Below are 27790 nucleotides of genomic sequence, written 5' to 3'. Positions count from 1 at the left end.
ACCCCAATTTCTCATGGCCGCAGAGGGTTCTTACGGGGTGGTCGCGTGAGTGTCCGGGTAGGTCTCTAGGTGTTTCCATTGGTGCGACCACGGTGGAAAGTCCAGACGGTACTCCCACCGTGCACATTCCCCCCGAATACCATGATCTGGCGCTCGCATTTTCCAAGACGCAAGCGACTAAATTACCACCTCATCGGGAGGGGGATTGCGCGATAAACCTTCGGGTAGACGCTGTACCTCCCAGGAGTCATGTGTATCCCCTGTCGCAGGCTGAAATGGAGGCTATGGAAACATACGTCACCGAGTCCCTGCACCAGGGGTATATACGTTCCTCCACTTCACCTGCCTCCTCGAGTTTCTTATTTTTGAAGAAGAAAGATGGCGGTTTACGCCCCGTGCATTGATTATCGACCACTGAATAATGTGATGGTACGATTTAGTTATTCTCTTCCCCTCATTCCTTCAGTGATTGAGTCAATGCATGGGGCCCGCTTTTTCACCAAATTAGACCTCAGGAGTGCCTACAACCTGGTGCGTATTTGGGAAGGGGATGAGTGGAAAACAGCATTCAGCACAACCTCGGGGCATTATGAATACCTGGTGATGCACTATGGTTTGATGAATGCTCCATCCGTTTTCCAGTCCTTTGTGAACGAGGTGTTTCGGGACATGCTTGGTGTGTTGGTCTACATCGATGATATCCTGGTGTATTCCGCTACGCGCGCCGAGCATGTGTCCCTGGTTCGCAAGGTACTGGTCCGAGTCAATCTCCTTCCTCGGATATCGCATTACCACCACAGGTGTGGAGATGGAGGGAGACCGCATTGCAGCCATACGTAATTGGCCGACTCCAACCACGGTAAAGGAGGTGCAGCGCTCACTTGGCTTTGCCAACTACTATCAAAGGTTTATTCAGGGATTTGGCAAGGTCGCAGCTCCCATTACCTCCTTGTTGAAGGGTGGGCCGTCCCGGCTCAGCTGGTCTGCTGAGGCTGATTTGGCCTTCAGTAGATTGCGGGGTCTGTTCACCTCAGCCCCGGTACTGGCTCACCCCGATCCATCACTACCGTTCGTAGTGGAGGTGGATGCGTCCGAGGTAGGGATAGGAGCTGTCTTATCCCAACGCTCGGGCACGCCACCCAAGCTCTGCCCCTGTGCCTTCTTTTCTAAGAAGCTCAGCTCGGCGGAGCAGAACTACGGCGTTGGTGATCGGAAGCTGCTGGCTGTTGTCCGAGCTTTGACGGTGTGGAGACATTGGCTCGAAGGGGCAAAACACCCTTTCCTCGTCTGGACAGACCACCGTAACCTGGAGTACATTCGGGCAGCGAGGAGGCTGAATCCTCGCCAGGCCAGGTGGGCCCTCTTCTTCACCCGGTTTGATTTCACACTCTCATACATTCCGGGTACGAAGAACGTAAAGGCAGACGCACTGTCTCGGCTGTATGACACAGAGGAGAGGCCCATAGACAACACCCCCATACTCCCGGCCTCATGCATTGTGGCGCCGGTAGTATGGGCGATGGACGCAGATATAGCGCAGGCATTACGCACAGATCCATATCCACCGCAGTGTCCAGCTGGGCTGCAGTACATGCCTGCGCTTATCCGTGATCGTCTGATCTACTTGGCACACACGTCACCCTCCTCTGGTCATCCAGGTATCGGTCGTACAATGTGCTGCCTGACCGAGAAGTACTGGTGGCCTACCAGTGGGTGTATGTTTCCTCATGCTCAGTGTGCGCCCAGAGTAAGGCACCTAGGCACCCCCCAGCGGGTAAGCTACAACCTTTACCAATTCGACAACAACCATGGTCTCACCTGAGTATTGATTTTCTCGCTGATCTTCCCCCCTCCCAAGGTAACACCACTATCCTGGTCGTTGTGGACCGCTTTTCAAAGTCCTGCCGCCTCCTTCCTCTGCCCGGTCTCCCCACGGCCCTACAAACTGCGGAGGCTCTGTTTACTCACGTCTTCCGGCACTACGGGGTACCAGAGGATATAGTGTCCGACTGAGGTCCCCAGTTCACGTCTAGAGTCTGGAAGGCGTTCATGGAACGTCTGGGGGTCTCGGTCAGCCTGACCTCTGGGTTTCACCCCGAGAGTAATGGGCAGGTGGAAAGGGTGAATCAAGATGTGGGTAGGTTCCTGCGGACCTACTGTCAGGACCGGCCGGGGAGTGGTCAGTGTTCCTGCCATGGGCAGAATATGCTCAGAACTCTCTCCGCCACTCCTCCACTAACCTAACACCCTTCCAATGTGTTTTGGGTTACCAACCGGTCCTGGCACCGTGGCACCAGAGCCAGACCAAGGCTCCTGCGGTGGATGACTGGTTTCGGCGCGCGGAGCAGACTTGAGACACTGCCCACGTTTGCCTCTAGCGCGCTGTGCGTCGTCACCGCAGGGAGGCTCCGGTGTTCGTACCGGGGGATCGGGTCTGGCTCTCGACCCGGAATCTGCCCCTCCGCCTGCCCTGCCGGAAGCTGAGCCCGCGGTTTGTGGGGCCGTTTAAAGTCCTGAGGAGAATAAACGAGGTGACATACAGGTTGTTACTCCCCCCTGATTACCGTATTAACCCCTCGTTTCATGTGTCTCTCCTCAGGCCGGTGGTAGCTGGTCCGCTCCAGGAGTCTGAGGTTCGGGAGGTTCCTCCACCTCCTCTGGACATTGAGGGGGCCCCGGCGTACTCGGTCCGTTCCATCCTGGATTCGAGGCATCGGGTGGGGGGCCTTCAGTATCTCATGGAGTGGGAGGGGTACGGTCCGGAGAAACGGTGCTGGGTCCCAAGGCGGGACATCCTCGATCCCTCCCTGTTGAGGGATTTCCAAGTTGCCATCCGACTCGCCCTGCTCCGCGTCCTCCTGGCCGTCCCCGAGGCCGGGGTCGACTCACTGCTGGAGGAGCGCGTCGGGGAGTGGTACTGTCACGACTTCCGCTGAGGCTGCCCCCCCTCCTGGTTCGGGCAGGCTTCGGCGTTCGTCGTCATCGGAGTACTAGCTACTGCCGATCCCATTCTCATCACTCCACTTGTCATGTCTTGTCAATCACACACACCTGGTGCTCACACCTGGTGCTCATAGTATGTGTATAACTGTTCCCTCTGTTCCCCTTGTCTTTGTGAGTGATTGTTTGTTGTGAGAGCGTGTAGCTCGGTTGAGCTACTATTCACTGTGTTTATGCCAATGTGGATGTTTTCCCTTGAAATAGTTTAGTTTGACGCTTGGGGCGTTTGATTTATGTAAACGGAATAATCTCTGGACTTCGGTATTTTACCTCCTGCGCCTGACTCCTTCATTCACACCTCGTCACATGGTTTGCATTTCGCGTGTGCGCCGCTCCATATCTCAAAGTCATATATAATATCTTGGTTGTAAAATACACTACCAGTCAAAAGTTTTAGAACACCTACTCATTCAAGGGTTTTTCTTTATTTTTACTATTTTCTACATTGTAGAATAATAGTGAAGACATCAAAACTATGAAATAACACATATGGAATCATGTAGTAACCAAAAAAGTGTTAAACAAATAAAAATATATTTTATTTTTGAGATTCTTAAAATAGCCACCCTTTGCCTTGATGACAGCTTTGCACACTCTTGGCATTCTCTCAACCAGCTTCATGAGGTAGTCACCTGGAATGCATTTCAATTAACAGGTGTGCCTTCTTGAAAGTTAATTTGTGGAATTTATTTCCTTCTTAATGTGTTTGAGCCAATCAGTTGTGTTGTGGTCGTGGTCCTCTGTAGCTCAGCTGGTAGAGCACGGCACTTGTAACGCCAAGGTAGTGGGTTCGATCCCCGGGACCACCCATACACACAAAAAAATATATAATGTATGCACGCATGACTGTAAGTCGCTTTGGATAAAAGCGTCTGCTAAATGGCATATTATATTATTGTGACAAGGTAGAGGGGGGTATACAGAAGACAGCCCTATTTGGTAAAAGACCAAGTCCATATTATGGCAAGAACAGCTCAAATAAGCATAGAGAAATGACAGTCCATCATTACTTTAAGACATGAAGGTCAGTCAAGACGGAACATTTCAAGAACTTTGAAAGTTTCTTCAAGTGCAGTCGCAAAAACCCTCAAGCGCTATGATGAAACTGGCTCTCATGAGGACTGCTACAGGAATGGAAGACCCAGAGTTACCTCTGCTGCAGAGGATAAGTTCATTAGAGTTACCAGCCTCAGAAATTGCAGCCCAAATAAATGCTTCACAGAGTTCAAGTAACAGACACATCTCAACATCAACTGTTCAGAGGAGACTGTGTGAATCAGGCCTTCATGGTCGAATTGCTGCAAAAAAAAAAGACTTGCTTGGGCCAAGAAACACGAGCAATGGACATAAGACCGGTGGAAATTTGTCCTTTGGTCTGGAGTCCAAATTGGAGATTTTTGGTTCCAACCGCCGTGTCTTTGTGACACGCAGAGTAGGTGAACGGATGATCTCCGCATGTGTATTTCCCACTGTAAAGCATGGAGGAGGAGGTGTTATGGTGTGGGGGTGCTTTGCTGGTGACACTGTCTGTGATTTCAAGGCACACTTAACCAGCATGGCTACCACAGCATTCTGCAGCGATACGCCATCCCATCTGATTTGGGCTTAGTGGGACTGTCATTTGTTTTTCAAAAGGACAATGACCCAACACACTTCCAGGCTGTGTAAGGGCTATTTTACCAAGAAGAAGAGTGATGGAGTGCTGCATCAGATGACCTGGCCTCCACAATCACCCGACCTCAACCAAATTGAGATGGTTTGGGATGAGTCGGACTGCAGAGTGAAGGAAAAGCAGCCAACAAGTGCTCAGCATATGTGGGAACTCCTTCAAGACTGTTGGAAAAGCATTCCAGGTGAAGCTGGTTGAGAGAATGCCAAGAGTGTGCAAAGCTGTCATCAAGGCAAAGGGTGGCTATTTGAAGAATCTCAAATATAAGATATATTTTGATTTGTTTAACACTTTTTTGGTTACTACATGATTCCATATGTGTTATTTCATAGTTTTGATGTCTTCACTATTATTCTACAATGTAGAAAATAGTAAAAATAAAGAAAAACCCTTGAATGAGTAGGTGTTCTAAAACTTTTGACCGGTAGTGTAGTTGCTATTGAGCTGAATATTGAGAGTTGATAAATACAAATTATACCTACAGAAAGATTAAACCCTCCAATCTTCGACAGGGACAAGGGTACGAAGCTTCCAAAGCTGTGTTTTTCCCACAATTGCATTTTGAAATGTTATTTACATTTTAGTCATTTAGCAGACGCTCTTATCCAGAGCGACTTACAGTTAGTGAGTGCATACATTTTCATACTGCCCCCCCCCCCCCCCGTGGGAAACGAATCCACAACCCTGGCGTTGCAAGCGCCATGCTCTACCAACTGAGCTACAGTTTGATCAGAACACATTTTTCTATTAATCACATGGGGGGGAGGAGGGTGGCTCGCTCATCACAGCAGCAGGCCCCAGTGAGGGCACAGGCACAGGGGCAGGGCAGACACTTTCATTACAGGAATCCATTCATGAGGATCCATCCATTCATGAGAATAATAGTGTTTGACCATATTATGGTTTTAGCCGCCCAAATAATTTTACGTTTTGAGTGAGGTGATAATGTAGAATGTGCTCTTTCTAGGTTTGTAGGCACCCTTTCCGTTTTTTACTATCCATGATCTTGACTGTCTAACTGATGACAGAGTTGGAGCAGGTCTCTTTGCTAATGACGCATTTTACTTTGAATGTGAGTTTGCGTGACCTCAGCTCAGCCTATCTGAAAACCAGGCCGGCCCATCTTGGTAGGGGGGCCGGCCTATGCCCACTGATCAGCCAAAGGCTCATTATATACTGAACAAAAATATAAACGCAACATGCAACAATTTCAAAGACAGGTGAAGAAGCCAGATGTGGAGGTCCTGGGCTGGCGTAATTACGCGTGGTCTGCGGTTGTGAGGCCGGTTGGACATACTGCCAAATTCTCTAAAACGACATTGGAGGCAGCTTATGGTAGAGAAATGAACTTTCAATTCTCTGGCAACAGCTCTGGTGGACATTCTTGCAGTCAGCGTGCCAATTCCATGCTCCCTCAAAACTTGAGACATATGTGGCATTGTGAGGTGTGACAAAACTGCACATTTTAAAGTGGCCTTTTATTGTCCCCAGCACAAGGTGCACCTGTGTAATGATCATGCTGTTTAAATCAGATTCTTTTTGTGTTTATGGAAAATGTCTGGGATTTTTTTTTCAGCTCATGAAAAATGAGACAAACACTTTATATGTTGCATCTATATTTTTGTTCAGTGTAGATTAGTACAACAGAGAAATTGCACACAAAAAACTAACCAAAAACATATTTTCCATTGTTTTATTTTGATCAACAACAAAAAATTGAGTGTGTGTCAATTTTGACCAGCCCAGCCAACTAAAAAAATTGTCCAGCCCATATGGCATTTGCCAGAACTGCCAGATGGTCAATCCACCTCTACAGTAGATGTAAATAGACACCTTATTGACACAACAAGATATCACAACAAGAGTTAAAAGTTAAAAGTTGTTAATTTTTTAAAGCAATTTAACACCGGAGAACGATATACAAGAATAAATACATTTTGTTTAAAAAATATTACAGTGGCAGATAAATAGGTGTTAACATTAATTAAATAAGTTAAATAAATAAGTTAAAAATATGTTAAGTTACTTCACAATTTCATACATTATATAAATACATTCCTAAATATAAACTGTTCCATAGTGGAACACAGGCAGATACATAAGTGTGTTTATGAAATGTTTATGAAACATTGTAATAACACACAACACCACAAAAGTTACTAGTCTTTTCTGACTATTTTGACCAAATTGATCCTACAATGAATGTAGATGTCCATCTACTACTAAGTTGTCTAATACTGAAACAGATCACAGATGACGAATCAATCACAGATGACGAATCAATTGTGGCCTGCTTCCCAGCTCTAGATACCATATTTAGGCTAATCCATTATATGTTTTGCAGGATCACCAGGGGCAAAGACCCGAGCCATGAGGATGGAGAAGGAGAACAGCTTCTCAATATTGTCACGGCACAGTCCTGGCTCTTCCCAGCGCTCCACTTCCGGCCAATTCTCTTCTGAATAAGGATGGGGCTCCTACAAAACAATTAAGAGTAAGGATATGCAGCCCCTCAATCAATATGATATTGAAATATGAGTCTGTAGATTCAGACATCAGTAGATTCAGACATCAAATACACTGGACTTACCTTCAATTCAAAAAGGAGTTCTTTCACTACTGTGTTCACCTTCTTTCCAACTTCTGCACAGTTATTCTTGAACTGACTAATTATCCCAAATACTGTACAGTAGTTCTTCAGAGCAGAAACCATCTTCTCAAGGCAAGGCTTAGGTGGATAATGGTAAAAAATACAAAAGGTCATTTATCATCTCAGTTTTGTACACTTGGTGTTGTGTATTTGTTTCTCAACCAATTAACATTTGTGTCTGATGGATGATGGAATTGGTTAGTGCTTTAAACATTTTGAAAAAAAATTGCATTTGTATAACCATTGACCACATGTGTCTTATTGAAGTTGTTGGTCCAAGTAAACTCATTATCAGAATGGAAGTTGTGACTTACCTTTGAATCTGCTCTTAGGTTTTTTGGATCACATTTGTCTGTGGATTCCACCAGCACTCTTGGCCCTTTGACAACTCTTTCCACAGTTTTCAAATGACTGAGCTCCTGCAGGACATTATTAAATGTTTCAGAGGCAGATTCAATACAAGTAGCCTACCTGTGGCAGGCACCTATTAATTTCCACTTCTAACGGTCTGACTACCCACTGGGCACAGATGTCAGTTCAACATCTAGTTTTGATTTACATTTGGTTGTCAACTAATGTGACTTCAACTTGAAATAAACCAAAATTATCACCATGTCATTGGATTTAGGTTAAAAGCTGGGTGAAAAAATGACGAAATGCTCTTAAAATGTATGACTTTTTTCAAATCCAATACATTTCACACGTTGATTCAACGTCATCACATAGATTTTTGGGGTTGAAATGAAGTGGAACAACGTTAATTCAACCAGTTTTTAACCAATGGCTACCATTGTCCCACAAAAGCATCAAGAACCAGGGTAGTTTAGGCCTACTTCAATTCAGTTTTATCATCACCCTACCATTACCAATACTGAATACTGATGATAATCCACTTACCTCAGTTAAAAGTATTTTAGCAAGTTCATTTAGTTTTAAAGAGCCCTCTGTCACGTTATTCCAAATGATTCCAACTGGTTGGTTAACTGGAGCGCCGAATGCAACAGTAAATACCGCAAGAAGGCTAACAACGGTTGTGAACGGCAGGTGCATGACTCTGATTTCTTCTACGCTTGATTGGAGTTCTGCAGGTCCGTATTGCATGTGTTTATAATCGCACTCTCGGTGACATTGCAGCGGAGTCCCTGTCCACTTATATAGTTATACAGGCCGGTGAGTCACGCGAGGACTTTCCCGGGGCATCCTTCAGGTGAGTTTCAGCCTATAGCCAACAGAGTTTTGTTTTCGTTAATGTTGTCCACGTCATATTGTAAAGAATGTGTTTGCAAAGCATTTTACTATTTTCCAATGACAAATGAACAAATGTTGTCTATTTATTATTGAAATTATTGTAGCGTATGTGTTCGCTTGACAATATGAGCGCAGACAATAAATGCACTTATACCCTATTAAATTTGTAGAGCTTGGAACTTTTATAGAAAATAAGTATGCAAGCTAAAAGTCTTAATTAGCCTAATTGACCCAAACGCACGCCTATTCGTCAAATGGTTCATAGTGAATACAATTGTTTTGAAGCCTAATTGATGTTTTATTCAAATGTTTGTCTTATTTAAAAAAGGTATTAAACTGGCTATTTAATAGGCCTAGCCCTAGATATTTAAGTTTAAATGACCCTTGCCAAATGAATATTCCATCCAAAATTAACCACTTTTTAATAAAAGTATGTTTTATATTTGATAAAATACATTAAGCCAACAACTCTGCATAATGATTCAATCTCTTTCAAACTTTTTGATTCAAAATTATACAAGAAGAATTTCCATTGATGACATTTCATTGATGACATTTCATCAATGATTCCTGTTGGCTAGCTCTGTCATCATAATTTACAGGTGGATTTCCTCTTTTGTAATGTATTTTGCAGTTTGGCACCTGTAGAAAACTACAGCTTCCATTATCAAGGAAGTGAAATTAGCCAACATTTGTTACATAAAGAACCACTGTGAAATGTACATTAGTGACTTCCAATGTGTGGGCTGCGAGTAGTGTAAACTTCCCGCTTGCTTCGTGAGCCCCTGACAAATTCTCTTTATGAAATAAATATTTTGTTGACCACTAAAATGTGGGTTAGGCCTACACTGAAAAGTACACAGGCAAATACCACAATTAATAATGTCATTGTTATGTATAAGTATGAGAACACATCTATTGTTCTTTGTTTAAATTAGAGAACATGCTTTCACAAGGAAAGAGAACGGGAAGGAAATGTAGAACAGAAATGTATTCAGATCCACTGGATCCAATGCATGAATATGCACGATCAAAAATTAAGCCTATTGCGCCAGTTGAGAACAGGCAACTCCCAAAACACACTTGCCATCAGGCCTGTATTAGAATAGTAAATGTTCTGATTCCCACTCAGGTTCAAAACATACATTTCACCAGGTCTCGATTAGGCCTACGCATATGCTTAACAACAAAAACATTCAATTGTGTAGGCCTACAGCACAGGCAAAGAGGTGAGAGAGTACATTAATTTACTTTTCACTTTAAAATTAACACTAGGCTACCAACACTTTACGTACAATAGACTGCAACGTTTTTAACATTGAGGGTTGGTTCTGAACTTTGTCGTTTCGTGAATGTAGCTACACTATTTGCTCCGGAAGTACTTGGTTCCTCGTTGGTTTTATTGTTATTATGAATGAAACAATCATGGATGCAAAGAAATCTACGTAACAAAATTAGCAACTGAGAAGCTATTATTTGGGGCACAGTGTACAGCTATACATTTAGTAAATTATTAATGTCTTCGTTTCCATTGATTCTGAGCATGGGATTCTTATTAGGAGTTGTGTTATCCAAGCTGTAGCTCATGCTTGCTAACGTAGCTAGTTAGATAGCAAACAGTTGCATGAAATCCGCACTTGCTGGGCCGATACAGCTAGCTAGCTAACTAGTTTGTCCTCTTTTAATTGCGTAAAAAAAAAATGAACACGGTACTATTGCAATATTGTAATTCTTACCTAGCTCACGAATCCATCAGACCAACAACTATAGCCCTAATGGCTACCTATTATGCTTAGTGATGCTTAACATGCTGACAGGGACAGTTTAGCTGGGGTGTAATCACTAGTCCAAACAGTTGCAAAACGTGTAACTAAAACGAGTGTTTCTATTGGACAAATTCAGGTAAGTCCCTCCATGTCTCATTCCGTTTGCTTCCGTTTAAGAAACGCTTTGCAACAGAATCGGCGGAATGAATACACCCATGTTACATCAAGAGGCCATTGGTGTTGTAATGAGGATGCTACCAAAGATAATTCATAACCTGTAGCTAACTGGCTAATACAGTCAGTCTATAATCCAATTTGCAAGCCTAGTTGAACAACATGCACCCATTTTATTTCCAGGACAGATGTCCTCATGATGAACTTTGACGGTCTGGACCCAGGAATGGGTGAATACGGACCCGCCCTCCATGGGAGTCTAGAGCCGGGTAGGGAGCCCTCAATGGACCCACGGCTCAATCCGGGCTTGTTGCAAGGTGTGGAGCTCGGTCCAGATGGTCTTCCCGTGGCCATACCCGAGTCTGTGCACATGATGGAGGGGATGTTCTCTGAGCTCCACAGTGTGCATGCAGAGGTGGGCGTTCCTGTCACAGCAACTCACTTTGACCTGCAAGAGGAGCTGCTCTGGATGGGAAACCACAGGGTAAGAGACAAATTATTATGTGCGAAAATAGGGTCGTTCCATGTAATTTCAGCAAGCCATGACACCCAATATCTTATATTATCTTAGATGGTACCTATCAATCATTTTGTAATTTGGGTGAACTATCCCTTTAACATTGAGGGGGGGGGGGGGTCTAGTGTCTAGTGGTCAGAACCTGGTAATATCAGTATGTAGGATGGGACATAAACCTAACAACTTCAATGACATATTTCTCTGAACAGGGGAAAAAAAACTATCACCAAATTCACCGAGTACATTACGTAGGATGAAGAAAAATACTCAGAGCCGCAGCGCCATACTACTTATCTGACATAGAGAACTGACACTATATACTCTTTGTTGGGGTGGGATTGCCGTGGGGGGTCGGGGGCAAATCAGATGTTGGTTACTATATTTACTGAATATTATATGATTCCTATAAATTAAAATGGCCAATTTGGATGCAATCAATTAGCTTAATTTCTCATAGATCAAATAATATTTCAACAATATAATGTTGCAGGAATACTAATCTTATCTGTTCCACCTTTGAACGACCCAATAGGTTATTACTAGTACTTGGAACATGTGTCATATCAAATCAAATCAATCCAAATAGTCCGGGTAGCCATGATTAGCTGTTCAGGAGTCTTATGTCTTGGGGGTAGAAGCTGTTAAGAAGCCTTTTGGACCTAGACTTGGCGCTCTGGTACCGCTTGCCGTGCGGTAGCAGAGAGAACAGTCTATGACTAGGGTGGCTGGAGTCTTTGACAATTTCTAGGGCCTTCCTCTGACACCACCTGGTATAGAGGTCCTGGATGGCAGGAAGCTTGGCCCCAGTGATGTACTGGGCTGTACGCACTACCCTCTGTAGTGCCTTGCGGTCAGAGGCCGAACAGTGATGCAACCAGTCAGGATGCTCTTGATGGTGCAGCTGTAGAACTTTTTGAGGATCTGAGGACCCATGCCAAATCTTTTCAGTCTCCTGAGGGGGAATAGGCTTTGTCGTGCCCTCTTCACGACTGTCTTGGTGTGTTTGGACCATGATAGTTTGTTGGTGATGTGGACACCAAGGAACTTGAATTCTCAACCTGTTCTACTACAGCCCCGTCGATGAGAATGGGGGCGTGCTCAGTCCTTTTTTCTTTTCTTTCCTGTAGTCCACAATCATCTCCTTTGTCTAGATCACGTTAAGGGAGAGGTTGATATCCTGGCACCACACGGCCAGGTCTCTGACCTCCTCCCTATAGGCTGTCTCATCGTTGTCGGTGATCAGGCCTACCACTGTTGTGTCGTCGGCAAACTTAATGATGGTGTTGGAGTCGTGCCTGGCCATGCAGTCATGGGTGAACGGGGAGTACAGGAGGGGACTGAGCACCCCTGAGGGGCCCCCGTGTTGAGGATCAGCGTGGCAGATGTGTTGTTATCTACCCTTACCACCTGGGGGCGGTCCGTCAGGAAGACCAGGATCCAGTTGCAGAGGGAGGTGTTTAGTCCCAGGGTCCTTAGCTTAGTGATGAGCTTTGAGGGCACTATGGTGTTGAACGCTGCGCTGTAGTCAATGAATAGCATTCTCACGTAGGTGTTCCTCTTGTCCAGGTGGGAAAGGGCAGTGTGGAGTTCAATAGAGCTTGCAGGAGTGCAATAGATGTTTTGTTCACTTTCGTTTTTGTTGGCACTTTTTGTGTAAATATGCAATATGTGCTGTTCGGCACCATTTTTCTGTGATAGTAACTTGTTTCCCAACTCTCTTTTCCATAGGGGCATGCAATGTCCTTCTTTGGTTCGACAATGGGCCGCTACTCATCTTTCCAGGCGCACTCGACTGACGACATTCGTCAGATTCAAAGCATGGAGACAGGGGTTCTGTTTCTCTCTAAGAGTAATCTCAAGTGCCAAACTCGTGGAGGCCTGGTCATGTTCGACTACCCGTGAGTTGCATGCAAATGCTTATGCACATTCTTACTGATTTAGTTCTTACTGATAACCCAGTTATGTTATTATGCGAGCCATACAGCCATGTTTGCTTAGGTTCAAAGGTGGGTGCTGAAAGGATGCTTGCAGAAATGTATCTGTAGAATCAACATTCAGTTGAAACATCAAGTTACAGCTTCAGTTTGGATGTGCATCTTGAATACTGTACAGTATAGTGTAATTGTCTTAATTATTGTGTGCATTTCAGAATGGAGGAGGGAGCTGACATGCATAGTCTGCTTATGACAGAAAACAATACAATGCTCATGGGTGGACTACAGAATTATGTGCTTGAATTTGACCTTAATACTGTGCAGCAGACACAAAAGGTATTGCATAACATCAGCAAGTGAAAATATAACTATAGTTGCAATACATAATTTAGCCTGTATTTTTGGCCTATAGGCTCTTGAAAATAAGTGATTGAATAGATGAATAATTGTAAATATTGTGGATCTTTCCTTCCAATGCCTAGTTCACAGTCGAGGCTCCAGGGGTAGCTATCATGCGGCAGTCCAATCGTTTCTTATTCTGTGGGAACACATCTGGGAAGGTAAGGACAACAAGAGAGGCCCAAGGCCACCCATGTTTCTCAGTGTTTGGAAGATGCTACTAGGGCTTTTTACATACTTAATAATTTGTATTACTCATCATCTTGCTTTCCACAAAACCAGGTGTCTCTTTGTGACCTGCGCACTTTCAAGCTAGAACATGAATTTGATGCCTTCTCCGGTAGCCTGTCAGACTTCGATGTCCATGGCAACCTCCTGGCTGTATGTGGGTTCTCCAGTCGAGGGCTGAACAGACTGGCGTGTGACCGCTTCCTCATGGTGTTTGACCTGCGCATGATGCGCACTGTGACACCACTCCAAGTGCACGTGGACCCCCTCTTCTTGCGCTTCATCCCTACATACACGTCACGCCTGGCCATCATCTCACAGACAGGTATTGATCAAATGGGGAATGTGTTTGTTGTGCAGCCTGCTAGCTGTATTTATCAGCCTGCAGAAAATAACTGACCTTCTTTTCCCTCCATCCCCAGGAGAGTGTCAGTTCTGTGAGCCCACTGGACTAGCCAACCTGGCTGACGTATTCCATGTCAACACCGTGGGCCAGTTGCTCATGAGCTTCGATGTGTCCTCCAGCAAGCAGGCTTTGGCCTTTGGGGACTCTGGGGGAGGTGTGCACCTTTGGTCAGACGCCCCAGAGGTCTCCTACAACAGCTACTCACGGGAGACAGAGTTTGCTCTGCCCTGTCTGGTGGACTCCTTGCCTCAGCTAGACTGGAGCCATGACCTGTTGCCCTTGTCCCTCATCCCAATGCCTTTGACCAGCTCAGAGCCACTACTGTCAGACTGGGTCACCACACAGGCCACTCCCAGCCCTAGGTAGGTAACACATTGTTTTAAGACAAGTGTTGTGTCCTTTTGGGACTTTGATCTGCTGAAGTAGGCTATGTGGTGAATTCACTGCACCTCGAGGTGGGGTTATGCCAACCTCTTCTCAAAAGTTCCCGTAGATGTATTCTCTTGTGCCCGAAGGATCAATTGTCTTCTCCCCTCCCCCCAAAATGTGTATTTTCTTACTACCACTGACTGCTGATAACTTCTGTATTGAGGTAAAATGTTCTTACGACTATGATGTGGTTTTCTCACCTAGCTGTCTTAAAATGAATGCACTAACTCTAAGTCACTCTGGATAAGAGTGTCTGCTAAAGGACTAAAATGTAAATGACTTTCTCACCTTTTTATCCTCCAGACGAGCACCCCCAGTGGACCCAGAGATCCTGCGCACTATGAACTCTGTAGGGTTCATTGGTTACGCCCCCAATCCTCGCACACGTCCCCGGAACCAGGTACGTCACTCTTCCACAAATTCAGTGTATTTTTTTTTTTACATTAGAAGCAATGGGTTTTCATCCATTTTTTTGTCCAGGCAGTGTTATCCAGGAAGAGTTGGGTACTGAACTAGGCTTGGCTTGTATATAAATCCTCTCCTGGTGACCCAATGTCCTGTTTGCTGTGTTTCAGGTTCCTTACAAGATCAAGGAGGTGGAGCTGGACTATGATAACTACAATCAGGGGGTTCCTGAGTCTCTTATTGGTCGAGATGAAGAACCTCACCTCTACATGGTGCCCAAGAAATACAGGAAGGTGTGTCTCTTTACTAATTACATTGTTATCTACCTGTAATTGTGAAATATGTGGTTTAATAGTATGAATATCTGTTATGAGCACAGTTCAATGTGGGTGTTGAGGTTAGCTTGTTGTGTTAACGATAAGACCTAACATCTTTGATTGTTTTGTGCCCATCAGGTCACCATCAAATACTCCAAACTTGGGCTGGAGGACTTTGACTTCAAACATTACAACAGGACCCTGTTTGCTGGTCTGGAACCTCACATTCCCAATGCTTACTGCAACTGCATGATCCAGGTGAGAATCGGAAATGAGTGGCGTTCATTTATATACTGTAAATATACCCAGGTTGATTTATATTTGTTTAATTTATCGAGCTCATGATTATTTGTTCATTATTTGTTCCCATTTACAAAGAAACATGTTGTAGGATTATTTCAGTGTGTGTTTTGTGTGTTTTCCCCGTGTGTCTGATTGGTTAGGTGTTGTATTTCCTGGAGCCAATCCGCTGCCTGGTCCAGAACCACCTGTGTCAGAAGGAGTTCTGTCTGGCGTGTGAGCTGGGCTTCCTCTTCCACATGCTGGACCTGTCACGAGGAGACCCCTGTCAGGTAGCCACCGATCATAGGAATAGAATGAATAGAAAGGACTTCTCCATTCAAGTCAATGATGGCATGATGGGTGGACTGGCAGCCATTTTGAGTGTACCCGTGCCAGGAAGTAAAAGCAGGAAGTATACCCTTCAATCTGTGCTATGATTTGTTAAATCAACTCAACTGACATAGATGTGGTAAATAAATCAATGGAACGCAGACTGTGGGGGATAGAAGGACGCCGGATTGGGGCACATTCAACAAATCTAATCTAACAAAGTGGATATTCATAAAATCCGTCATGATTGGTGTATTGTAACAGGCCCACAATGTGTTTACTAAGTCAGATTTGCATATATTTGGCTATTTTTGCTGCATAACATTTAGAAGTTGTCCCTTTTCAGGTTTAGAAGTGACTGCTAAATGCTAACTCCCATTCGTATAAGCCGGTAGCATAGCTAGCACACAGAAATAGGTGGTGGTAGTCAGTCGTTTTTAACTGTAATGCAGTTGATTGGTGTTAATGACATGAACATGTATTGGGGTTCACATCCATACAAGCATTATACTCCAATTTTTTTACCTCAACAGTGTGAAATACACATACAGTGGGGAGAACAAGTATTTGATACACTGCCGATTTTGCTGGTTTTCCTACTTACAAAGCATGTAGAGGTCTGTAATTTTTATCATAGGTACACGTCAACTGTGAGAGACGGAATCTAAAACAAAAATCCAGAAAATCACATTGTATGATTTTTAAGTAATTAATTTGCATTTTATATATACATTTCTGTGAAACTGTGTACGTTTTACTTGTGGATTTTTAAAATAAAAATGTAAACTCAAGATTGGTGGCAGGTAGCCTAGCGATTAAGAGCGTTGAGACTGTATCTGAAAGGTTGCTGGTTCGAATCCCCCGAGCTGACTAGGTGAAAAATCTGTCGATGTGCCCTTGAGCAAGGCACTTAACCCTAATTGCTCCTGTAAGTCGCTCTGGATAAGAGCGTCTGCTAAATGACAAAAATGTAAATGTAATGTGTAAATCTATTTGTCTACATGCCGTTTTAATAACAATGCAGCTATTGGAGTAAACCTATTTTGGGTTAAGACAAGTAACTTTGAGTAAGAATAAGACATCCGACTAACACTTTGCATTTATAACGGTTGGTTTTAGTATATATAATAAATAACCAAATCCTTGATGGATCAATAGATAAAAGAAATGCATGTCTCTTATCTGCCCCTGCAAGCCGGTCGGCATACGCGTCAACACACTCCCTCATCTGATTGGTCTTTTCCCATGAACGGTAAACCGGCATACGCATCATCAAACTCCCTCATTTGATTGGTTGAGTAGGTGGGCCTTCTGACTTTGTGGCTGTGGTAACTAGTGACAACCTGTAGGGTCAGAGGTTTCAAGCCATTCTATTAATTATATTTCTATGCCACCGATAGCAATGACACATCTCACACTCTGGTCCATCTGTATATACAAAATAATAGACCCCTGTAGTAATGTGCTTATGTAGATGTAATAGAGTTGCAATAAAGAGAGTTTGATGCAGTTGTATAGAGGTAATAGAGCACTGTAATGTGTTTATGTATGCACTGAACTGACTGACCATAATTGAACCATCCTGCTGCCTACTCCCATTGCCATTCACTCATTGCAACCACTGTCCCCTCTAACCCCTCTCAAAGGCCAGTAATTTCCTCAGAGCTTTCCGAACAATCCCAGAGGCGTCTGCCCTGGGCCTTATCCTGGCTGACTCTGATGAGCAGACGGGGAAGGCCAGGCTGGGCCATCTCATCCAGAGCTGGAACCGCTTCATTCTAACCCAGCTCCACCAGGAGACCCAGGAGCAGGAGGGGCCACAGGCCTACCGAGGAGCCAGCAGCAGGTGACACCTTTTTCCTTTTGTTTTACACTTTTAATAGCCAAGCAATCAACAAAAACAAAAGATACTAGTTAAAATGATGTTCATTTCTTACACTCTCAATGTTAGGAAGTAAATCAGCTTGTAACAATTATTTAGTGTATACTAGAGCATCTGCTATTTGTGTTTAGTGTTGACTTTGGCTTGATAATTTTTTATGCTTTGTTGGTGACAGTGCTCTGGGCTCCTCAGGCGAGTCTGTGATCGGAAGGCAGTTTGGGTGTGAGGTTGAGAACAGCAGCCTGTGTCGCTGTGGAAAGGAGACAGTACGCTCCTCTCTCACCTTGCTCTTCACCATGCACTACCCTGAGCAGAACTCACTTGGTAAGTTTTCCCCTAATTATCTTTACTCTGCAAGCATTTGACTAGTATCACTGTTATTTGGGGAGTACAATGGATTTATTGATCATATATTGCTGTTTTACTGTAAATCCTATTCTGTTAGATAAGATGATAAAGGAGTACGACTTTGCTGAGATCCTGAAGAAGAGTATATGTCTGGAGCAGAGCACACAGGCATGGTGTGAGAACTGTGAAAAGTACCAGCCCACAGTAAGTGACACTTACTTGGTTGTTTGTTTATTGGTTGAGTCGATTCTTTAATGTGTTTTTCCTGTCCATCTATCTCTAGGTGCAGACACGGAACATCCGCTGCCTTCCTGATGTACTGGTCATTAACTGTGAGGTGAACAGTGTCAAAGAGGCTGAGTTCTGGAAGGCTCAGGCAGAGGTGAGTTTTGAAATCCAAACCATGATTGCCCACTTGAGTATTTCCTCCTACAATGGCAAATGCTAAATACAGACGGCTATTGATATTTACAATGACATGATGGTCATATATTTAATTTAGATATTAGCTACAGGAGCACATTAGAGATTTAGTACTTCTATTAAACCGATGATGTTGGTTGTGTTTCCAGTGTCAGTAATATTTCGGCACAAAGTTATTACAATGAATCAACCTGTTCCTCTCTCTCCACAGTACGCTTTCATCAAGGCCAAGAAGAAAGAGGAAATGGAACCCCTTAAGCCCAAAGAACCACCACCACAACAACCAACTGAGTGGTGCCTAGAGTAAGAATGATGAAACTTTACACATATTTGGCTAGTGACAGTTCATACTCTCATGGAAATATTGATGGGATATCTTGTTAGAACTATGATCATCTGACATTTTGTTTTTGAATTGTTACCCTGCGTCGGGGTTAGGGCCAATTCAGGAAGTAAACTGAAATTCAAATTTTCCTCAATGCACTTTTGATAACCTCTATGTTGTTTAGGGAAGAGCTGGTCAATACGGAGGGCCTGACCTTTGACACCAGAGTGGACGACCTGCGTCACGTCTGGATCCCTCTTACTCTGAAGATGTCCATCAGCAAAAGCCAGGGCCTGGAGATCAGCAGCTGGCCAGAGGAAGAAGAGGTGAGAGTAGGGTTGCAAAATTCCAGGAACTTTTAATAAATTCCCTGGTTTTCAAGAAATCCAGGGAAGTTCATGGAATTTTGCAACCCTAGGTGAGAGACACAGAACAGCCAACAACTACTTTTACTTCACATTCATAGGCTCACTCACCAAATCATTTTTCAAGACTTCCATGGTTTTTCCATTTGCCTCCTTCTAGCTTGTTTTTGTTTTTCCGTACTGGTTTCAGTTTAATAGAATGATCTGTATTAGTACTGTATGTATGTCTTTAGCTGAGCTCCACTGAGGAGGCTGAAGGAGCATCTCTCTATGACTTGGTGGTTACTGTGCCTCATGTACTGGACGCTCGCACCGGAGGAAACCTGGTAGCACACATCAAAGTGGGAGAGACCTATCACGTCAGAAAAGAGGTGAGTGGATGGATAGATCTGTTAGAGCCAAAGTAGGAACATCAACAGACCTCAGGAGAATGGAAGGCTACACTGAGTGTACAAAACATTAAGAACACCTTTCCATGACAGACTGACCAGGTGAAAGCTATGATCCCTTATTGATGTCATTTGTTAAATCCACTTCAATCAGTGTGATGAAGGGGAGGAGACGTTAAAGAAGGATTTTTAAGCATTGAGACTGATTGTGTATGTGTGCCATTCAGAGGGTGAATGGGCAAGACAAAATATTTAAGTGCCTTTGAACGGGGTATAGTAGTAATTGCTAGGCGCACCGGTTTGTGTTAAGAACTGCAACACTGCTGGGTTTTTCACGCTTAACAGTTTCCCATGTGTATCAAGAATGATCCACCACTTAAAGGACATCGACCAGCCAACTTGACACAACTGTGGAAAGCATTGGAGTCAACATGGGCCAGCATCCCTGTGAAACGCTTTCGACTCCTTGTAGAGTCCATGCCCTGACGAATTGAGTCTGTTCTGAGGGCAAAAGGGGGGGGGTGCAACTCAATATTAGGAAGGTATTCTTAATGTTTTGTACACTCAGTGTATATATGCTAATAATAATATTATGAAAACCATATTTGACTAACTTATTTTTGTTCATGTTGTGGTTTAAGGGGGTAACACACCAGCAGTGGTATCTATTCAATGACTTCCTGATTGAGCCAATTGACAAGGTCATCTTTGCTTACTCACTGAATCAACATATCAAATATCTTATTAATTCCTCAAATATAACAAGAGTCTAAAATAAGTGTTTGCATTTTGTTTTTGTTTGTGTGTTTCAGGCGGAAGCAGCACAGTTTGATGTGAACTGGAAGGTGCCTGCCATCCTGTATTACGCCAAGAGAAACTACCACTCCAAATATGACCTACGCAGTAAGCAATCCTCTCATTGGCAGTACATCCAACCGGCCTCACAACCGCAGACCATGTGTATTGCGTTGTGTGGGCGAGCGGTTTGCTGATGTGAACAGAGTGCCCCATTGTGGAGTTAGGGTATGGTCAGGCATGAACAAAATTGCATTTTATCGATGGCAATTTGAATGCATAGAGATACCGTGACGAGATCCTGAGGACCATTGTGAGAGCCATTTTTTTTAAAAGGTATCTGTGACCAACAGATGCATATCTGTATTCCCATTAATATGAAATCCATAGATTTGGGCTTATTGAATTTATTTCAGAATTACTGATTTCCTTATATGAACTGTAACTCAGTAAAATATTTTAAAATGTTGCAAGTTGTATTTATAATTTTGTTCAGTATAGATAATACGTACAGGATATTTGCCTTGGTGTCAGTCCAAACCAGTACGCAACATAACCCTGACCACCTCTGTGAAGATGGGTGTTATTTGTGGTACTGTGTATGACTATTTATTACCTGTTTGAGAACACCCCCACCCCAACACTTGATGTCTGTCTTTCCCAGTTAAAAACCCCATCGAGACCAGTGTGCTGCTGACAGAGGCATCACTGGCGCGGAAGCAGAGGAAGAGCCACGCCACGTTCATCCCCCTCATGGTCAGTGAGATGCCCCAGGCCGGAGACCTCGTGGGACTGGACGCCGAGTTTGTCACCCTCAACCAGGTCAGTCTGGCAGAAGTGTGATTGCTTGATTTGGCATATAAGTTAGTGTGCTAGGTCAACAATGTATCTAGAAGGTTCCTTTTAGGTACAGTTTTGGATCCGTTTTTCCTACCCAGATCCTAACCTTAATCATTAAACAGGTGTATAGTAGGGGCAGCTTCACCCTAGCAGTATAAACATGATGCTAATAATCAACAACAACAGTCATACATCTCTGCTTGGAGATCCATTGTTTAAATTCCCCCCTATGGACCAAATTCATGTCTTTGGGTATGTAGGAGGAGGCAGAGCTACGCAGCGATGGCACCAAGTCCACCATTAAGCCCAGTCAGATGTCTGTGGCACGGATCACCTGTGTGCGTGGTCAGGGTCCCAACGATGGAGTACCATTCATCGATGACTACATCTCCACTCAGGAGCAGGTAATGCAGCACCTCTCGCCCTGGCAATAACATGAGGACTTTAACAGGATGGATGGATGTTCAGATAATTATTGCTATGTAGTAAAATCAGATGTTGTATAACCACAAACAGTAAAGCTTCTTAACAAAAAGACTTCACTGTTTTGCTGGTGTAGGTGGTGGACTATCTGACCCAGTACTCAGGCATCAAACCAGGGGACCTAGATGCTAAGATTTCCTCCAAGCACTTGACCACTCTGAAGTCAACTTACCTGAAGCTGCGCTTCCTCATTGACACCGGAGTGCGCTTTGTTGGCCATGGTTTACAAAAGGACTTCCGGGTTATAAATTTGCTGGTAAATTTGTATACTTAATTTATCCGATTGTTAAATTGAACCAAATGTACCTGTTTCTCTATACCCCTGGCCGCAGTTTTAGTAAAGATTATGGGCCGGTTTCCCAGACACAGATTAAGCCTAGTCCTGGACTAAAAATAATGCTCAATGGAGAATTTCCTTTAAAATTGCTTTTTAGTCCAGGACTAGTCTTAGTCCAGTAATCCAGCCCTGTGGGTTAGCTAGAAACAGTAGACAGGGTCATTTCAATGGAGGGAATTTGGGAGCTCATCTGTGTTTTTATGTTTCCTTGCTCAGGTGCTGAAGGATCAGGTTGTTGACACAGTCTACCTGTTCCATATGCCTCGTAAGAGGATGATCTCTCTGCGCTTTCTCGCCTGGTACTTCCTGGGTAAGAGTTTATACTCCTCAACCACTGTGTTTTTCATATAGAAATTACTACTTAGTCTGCCATTTTCCAAACTTCTTCATGTAACACAAAATTGTGTGAAATGGCAAAACTGCTACTTGCTTCTCCAGACCTTAACATCCAGGGTGAGACCCATGACAGTATTGAGGATGCACGCACCGCACTTTCTTTGTACAAGAAGTACCTGGAACTGAGTCGTGGAGGAGGGAATGACGAAGTACGCAAAGTTCTGAAGGGACTCTACGAGAAAGGCCGCAAGATGGACTGGAAAGTCCCGGACTGTGACACAGGAGATGGTTAAGGTAGCCAAAAGGTATGAAGCTCACATTGCATTAGAGAGTGTAATGTTGGTGGGGTTTGGGTATTATTGAGGCTAACTAAACTTTACTTACTGTTATTAGCAGTTTACAGTATCAATCAATCCACACTGATTGAATGTGGTCCCCTCCCACAGGTACAGCTGTCTTTCCCTCAGTGATGGGACTGTGAAGAGTGCCTGAAGACAAACTGATTCACTCTCTATTCCAATCAGCCTTTTCTTTTGTATTGTTACAACTAGGGCTAGCACAATTACCGTATAACCGTGTAACCAACAGTTATGGATGAAGACCTTCATGAAAAGAAAATAACCGTCATAACTGTTTTTTATTTGCTATTTGAACGGTTATAACGATGACCGCGGCAATTTGGCTGACCAATAACCGTCATCAACAATTCCATGACGTCACAGCCCTAGTTACAACAAGTTCTCACAAAGTATTGACTCCCATATTGTATGAAACTGGACAAGTCATCGACAAGAGCAGAATCCTGACAGAGGTTGTGTCAGTGTCCCAACTTTCCACATAATCTTGCTTGCCTGTACAGTATTTGAATAAGGACTGAACAGTTTTGATCTGCTCCAAAACAAAACTATTTCTGATTTAATCTTTCCTTTTCTATTTTTCATTAGATTTGAAGAGTGTTTGTCATTATGCTGTACATTGTGCTGCTTACATGGGCAAAGAATAGTATTTTGAAAATATGCTGAAGTTTTTGTAGTGATGTTTCTTGAGGCCTTTAATTAAAACGGAATATAGTACACTGAACTGTCTATTCATATTAATATATTCCTCCAAATTCATATTTTATATGATGAAGATGTGGGCTATTTGCTTAAAGAAATGTTTTACTTTGTGGATTATTTATACCATATATTCTACTGTAGTGTGAAATTAATGTGACATTAAGATGTTGCCAAATTCTTTAGTAAGTAATACTCCTCTAACATATTACTACTTTACAAAAAAAATACCTACATTTTTCTCTCTAAACAAGTGGATTATTTATCTTAAGACTTTACTACTTGTATATTTAAAAAACAATTATAGATCTAACTTCATTGGAATAAATCTACAACTTTTTTGTTGTTGAGCAAGAGCAGTGACAGCCAGGAAAAGTGTTGGGGATTTAATTTGGTGACATCTTGTGGTCTTAATGTGAATTACGGGGACGGGACGGGACGGGACGGGACGGGACGGGACGGGGGGCTAGTTACCCCCTAGTAGTCACAGAAAATAATATATGTACAAAATGACCAAGTAGAAGATCTGGAAGGCAAGACAAATCAAAGTGACATATTCATATAAGAAATAGTCTGATATCAAACTCTTGGTTCAGACCTTTAGGAGACATGGTACACAAATGGTGAATCCAATACAATTATTTTCTCAATAATAGATGATCAGTATCTCCCCCCTCCTGGGAGTCCTCCTGGATGTTCGATACAAATGTATCTCAGAGAGCTAATGTTGTGACGAGCCTCCATGAAATGCGCAGCCACAGGGTTTCTCTGTTCAAGAGTCCTGATATTATTCCTGTGTTCTGCTATCCTTGTTTTCAGAGCTCGTTTCGTTTTCCTACATACACTTCTGTTTTTCATAGTCTCCTTCTAATCAGGGGCTAATTCAGACCTGGGACACCAGGTGAGTGCAATTAACTACCAGGTAGAAATAAAAAACAGAAGTGTTTCGGCCCTCCAGGACCGGAATTGAAGAACCCTGGCATAGACCACAAATACATATGACATTTTTTGTCGAACGCGTAATGATGCCCTTTAATTTTAATGGCCTTTCCCGTCATAGGGTGATTGAACATCGTGCATTTGTTCTTAAAGTTACACTGGGTACATCGGCCACATCTATAATTACCGTTCGGCACATTGTCTAGGAAGGTACTACGTGGCACTGGTGGAAGATCAGAACTCAATACCATTTGACTGATGTTGGGGACGCGTCTGAAGACTACCCGCGGGGGTTCTTTAAACGTATTTTCCAGTTGTGGATCAGTGCTCAAGATGTGCCAGTGTTTTTAATGATGTGGTCGAACTGTTTACCAAGTGGGGAGTACTGATGGAAGCGTTGGTCAGGAGGGCGGGGTGGTTTGGGCGTGAGGCTGTCATCCAGGGTCATATTTTGTAGAACGATCCCTTGCGTCGTGCAGCCATTCCTCTGGGTAACCCCGCTGTTTTTATTTAGACATTTAGACAGGAGTAATTATATAATTTTGGCAAAACATCAATTTACTTTAAGCCACTCTGCACCCGCCAACTTTCCTTTCCAATTCGCAAGAGGCTGAAACCAGAGATCTGTATATAAGGACGAGATGCTCATGTCTCCACAGTAACAGTGGGATTCTTTGTCCCAAAGGCGGGAAGGCAAGCTTAGGTCCATAACGCCGGCCCTGAGCCATAGGGCTATTACTGTTTTAGGATAAGCTTTAGCAGTTGATGTCTTTATTAAGCCGCGTACAGACAGCTAGCAAAAACGCTGCCGCATCCATTGGTTTCCAAGTTAAAATGTGTTCTATGTTAGAAAAAATATGCTAGTTAGCACCAAAAAAGGGTTCTTAATTTGTCCCTGTAGGGCAGGGTTCTTCAATTCCGGTCCTGGAGGGCCGAAACACTTCTGTTTTTTATTTCTACCTGGTAGTTAATTGCACTCACCTGGTGTCCCATGTCTGAATTAGCCCCTGATTAGAAGGAGAGGATGAAAAACAGAGGTGTTTCGGCCCTCCAGGACCGGAATTGAAGAACCCTGCTGTAGGGGAACCCTTGGATCACTTTTTTAAAATAAAGGTTCTATTTAAAACCATCCACACATAGTTTTAACTTCATGAGAGGGTTCTAGGATTGCCCTACAGGGACAAATCAAAGAACCATAATGCTCTACATAGAACACATTTTTTAAGAACCATAGAGGGTTGGTTCTTTGATCTGCCCCTGTAGGGCAGGGATGGGGAACATTTGTGAGGAAAATATTTCAGCAGCAGAGAGAACATTTTGGTTTTAAAGTACATTTCCTGCAATTCTAAATTTTTTGCCATGGGGCTTAGAGAAAATGTTGCAGTTTTAAAGCACTTCTGCACATTTTGCCATGGGGCTTAGAGAAAATGTTGCAGTTTTAAAGCACTTCTGCTGCAATTCTGCACATTTTGCCATGGAGCTTAGAGAAAATGTTGCAGTTTTAAAGCACTTCTGCTGCAATTCTGCACATTTTGCCATGGGGCTTAGAGAAAATTTTGCAGTTTTAAAGCACGTCTGCTGCAATTCTGCACATTTTGCCATGGGGCGGAAGAAGATTTAGCAATTTTATAACTCATTTCATGCAATTCTACTCATTTTGCTATGAGTTGGAGAGAGAATTTTGAAGTTTTACAGCTAATTTCCTTCAATTCTACACATTTTGCCATAGGATGGAGGCAAATGTTTGCAGTTTTTAATATGATAACTGATGATCAATGGGCCCCACCCCGGTCAGTAATTTGATGCTATGTAGAACACATTTTTGAAGAACCATAACAGTGTCCTTTGATTTGTCCCTGTAGGGGAACCGCTATTGATGCTGAAACTTGAGGAAATGTGAAATAAGTTCCCAGACATTTCTCCCCTGGTTGTATCAAAGTGGCTCCAAGAAAACACTTATCTGAGTATAATGCTAACCATTGTTCACTTCGAAGAACCTCAAACTTTCAGAAAAAAAGGTTCTACCTAGAACCTAAAAGGATTATTCGGCTGTCCCCGTGGGAGAACCCTTTTGCGTTCTATGTAAAAAAAAACATTTTGGGTTCCATGTACAACCCTTCCAGAGAGGGTTCTACATGGAACCCAAAAGGGTTCATCAAAGGGTTATCCCACAGAGACAGCTGAAGATCCCTTTTGGAACCCTTTTTCCTAACAGTGATAGAGAATTACTTTTTACTTATGTCATCCATTCTCTCTTCTCTTCTACAGCGTAGCAGTTTAGGCGTAGCATCTGTCGTGCCATGCAGATGCAGGTGAGATCTTGTGTGGTTTCTGTATGCTAGGATTCTTTCCATGCAGTCTGTTAACATTTATTACAACAATGCATCATACCATTAGGCCTATATTCAACTAAGACCCAACTATACTGAAGATTTTCCATAGAGGATGCTTTTAAATCTATGGCAGAAGAATACTCTTTTTTGGAGGGGGAGGTATCCCAAATGGCAACCTAGTCCTTATTTAGTGTAGTACTTTTGACCAGGGCCCTAAAAGGGGAATAGGGTGCCATTTGGGACACACATTATTTTATTTAATAAGGGTATGTGAAATAAAATTATGTTCACAGGCCATGATGACCTACCCCGAGGTGATCGTTGGGAGCGTGAAGATGACCTCTGTCAGTAGGAGAGACATCTCCTCATTGATCAGCAACAGCACCTACAACCGATAATTGCTGGAGAAGCAACAGAAGACAGGTTTGAAACACTTAGAAGTTGTTAAATAGGGAAGTTCTTGACATGTTAAATGCAATGAATGGTGTTTTTCAGTTTGGGTGTCACAAACAACTATGAAACAGATTCTGCACAATAAAGAAATACTGAAGTAGCAGTTTGGTAGATAAAGTACAACATACATTTGATAATTGGGCTCGTTGTTAAGCCTTTGTCAAGTACTTGTTACAATGTAAAGATTAGACATCTAATCAACTTTATTTTTGGGCTTACATAGCTGGCTTGGTTCCAGAAGACAGGAAATAAGTGTTGGCGGAGCAACCAGTCCAACACCTGCTGTCTTCAATGTCACTAAGGGTCTATCTGAGAAGTATTCTTTACACATCCTTTGTGTTCAGGGTAGGTATATCGACGGGTCCTAGTGCTGAGTGATTAGTGCTTTTTGAGGTTGGTTCGATTATTAAAAAATAATCACGGATTTCGGTTTCGATGATAATTTTTTCCATGACTACCATGATGGTAGTGACTGCCCAGTACTGCTTATCACTTATTAACCTTCATTTATTCACATTACTTTAATAAAATAAAATATTTCAGTTGTTGTGTATATTATATTTGTTTTATTTGATGACTTTACTATTTCATTCCAAGTCATCATCTCATCTCTATAGAGCTGCTGCCTATGCTGTCTAACAAAATCACTATTTTGTAGTTCTAAAAAGCAAATAAGGCATACTTTTATGACTGCTGAATACCAACTATCAATCACTTAGATCATGTATTTTCA

General features: G+C 43.1%; 1 protein-coding gene across 1 annotated transcript; it reads left to right on the top strand.

Annotated features, from left to right (window-relative positions):
- Positions 1-9968: 9968 nt before the first annotated feature.
- On the top strand, positions 9969-23355 carry LOC311150421 (PAN2-PAN3 deadenylation complex catalytic subunit PAN2-like). The gene is made up of 26 exons (XM_084187896.1): positions 9969-10469; positions 10691-10991; positions 12753-12922; positions 13174-13294; positions 13441-13518; positions 13640-13910; positions 14008-14353; positions 14724-14820; positions 14996-15118; positions 15281-15400; positions 15586-15714; positions 17401-17600; positions 17812-17960; positions 18082-18188; positions 18268-18366; positions 18619-18710; positions 18917-19058; positions 19331-19468; positions 20128-20187; positions 20299-20389; positions 20946-21103; positions 21382-21525; positions 21681-21860; positions 22158-22251; positions 22380-22582; positions 22724-23355. Exons 2-25 carry the CDS (start codon positions 10704-10706, stop codon positions 22568-22570), a joined length of 3588 nt encoding a protein of 1195 aa, XP_084044022.1. The 5' UTR covers positions 9969-10469; positions 10691-10703; the 3' UTR covers positions 22571-22582; positions 22724-23355.
- Positions 23356-27790: the final 4435 nt, after the last annotated feature.

Source organism: Coregonus lavaretus (assembly GCF_964263955.1).
Source record: "Coregonus lavaretus genome assembly, chromosome: 22".
NCBI lineage: Eukaryota > Metazoa > Chordata > Actinopteri > Salmoniformes > Salmonidae > Coregonus > Coregonus lavaretus.
This window is presented reverse-complemented; position numbering and strand designations above follow the sequence as displayed.

Coding starts and splice junctions, on each gene's coding strand:
- LOC311150421 (XM_084187896.1), top strand. CDS start 10,704: ATGATGAACTTTGACGGTCTGGACCCAGGAATGGGTGAATACGGACCC. Junction 13,519..13,639: donor GTGGGAACACATCTGGGAAG/GTAAGGACAACA, acceptor CCACAAAACCAG/GTGTCTCTTTGTGACCTGCG. Junction 20,188..20,298: donor TGATTGAGCCAATTGACAAG/GTCATCTTTGCT, acceptor TGTGTGTTTCAG/GCGGAAGCAGCACAGTTTGA.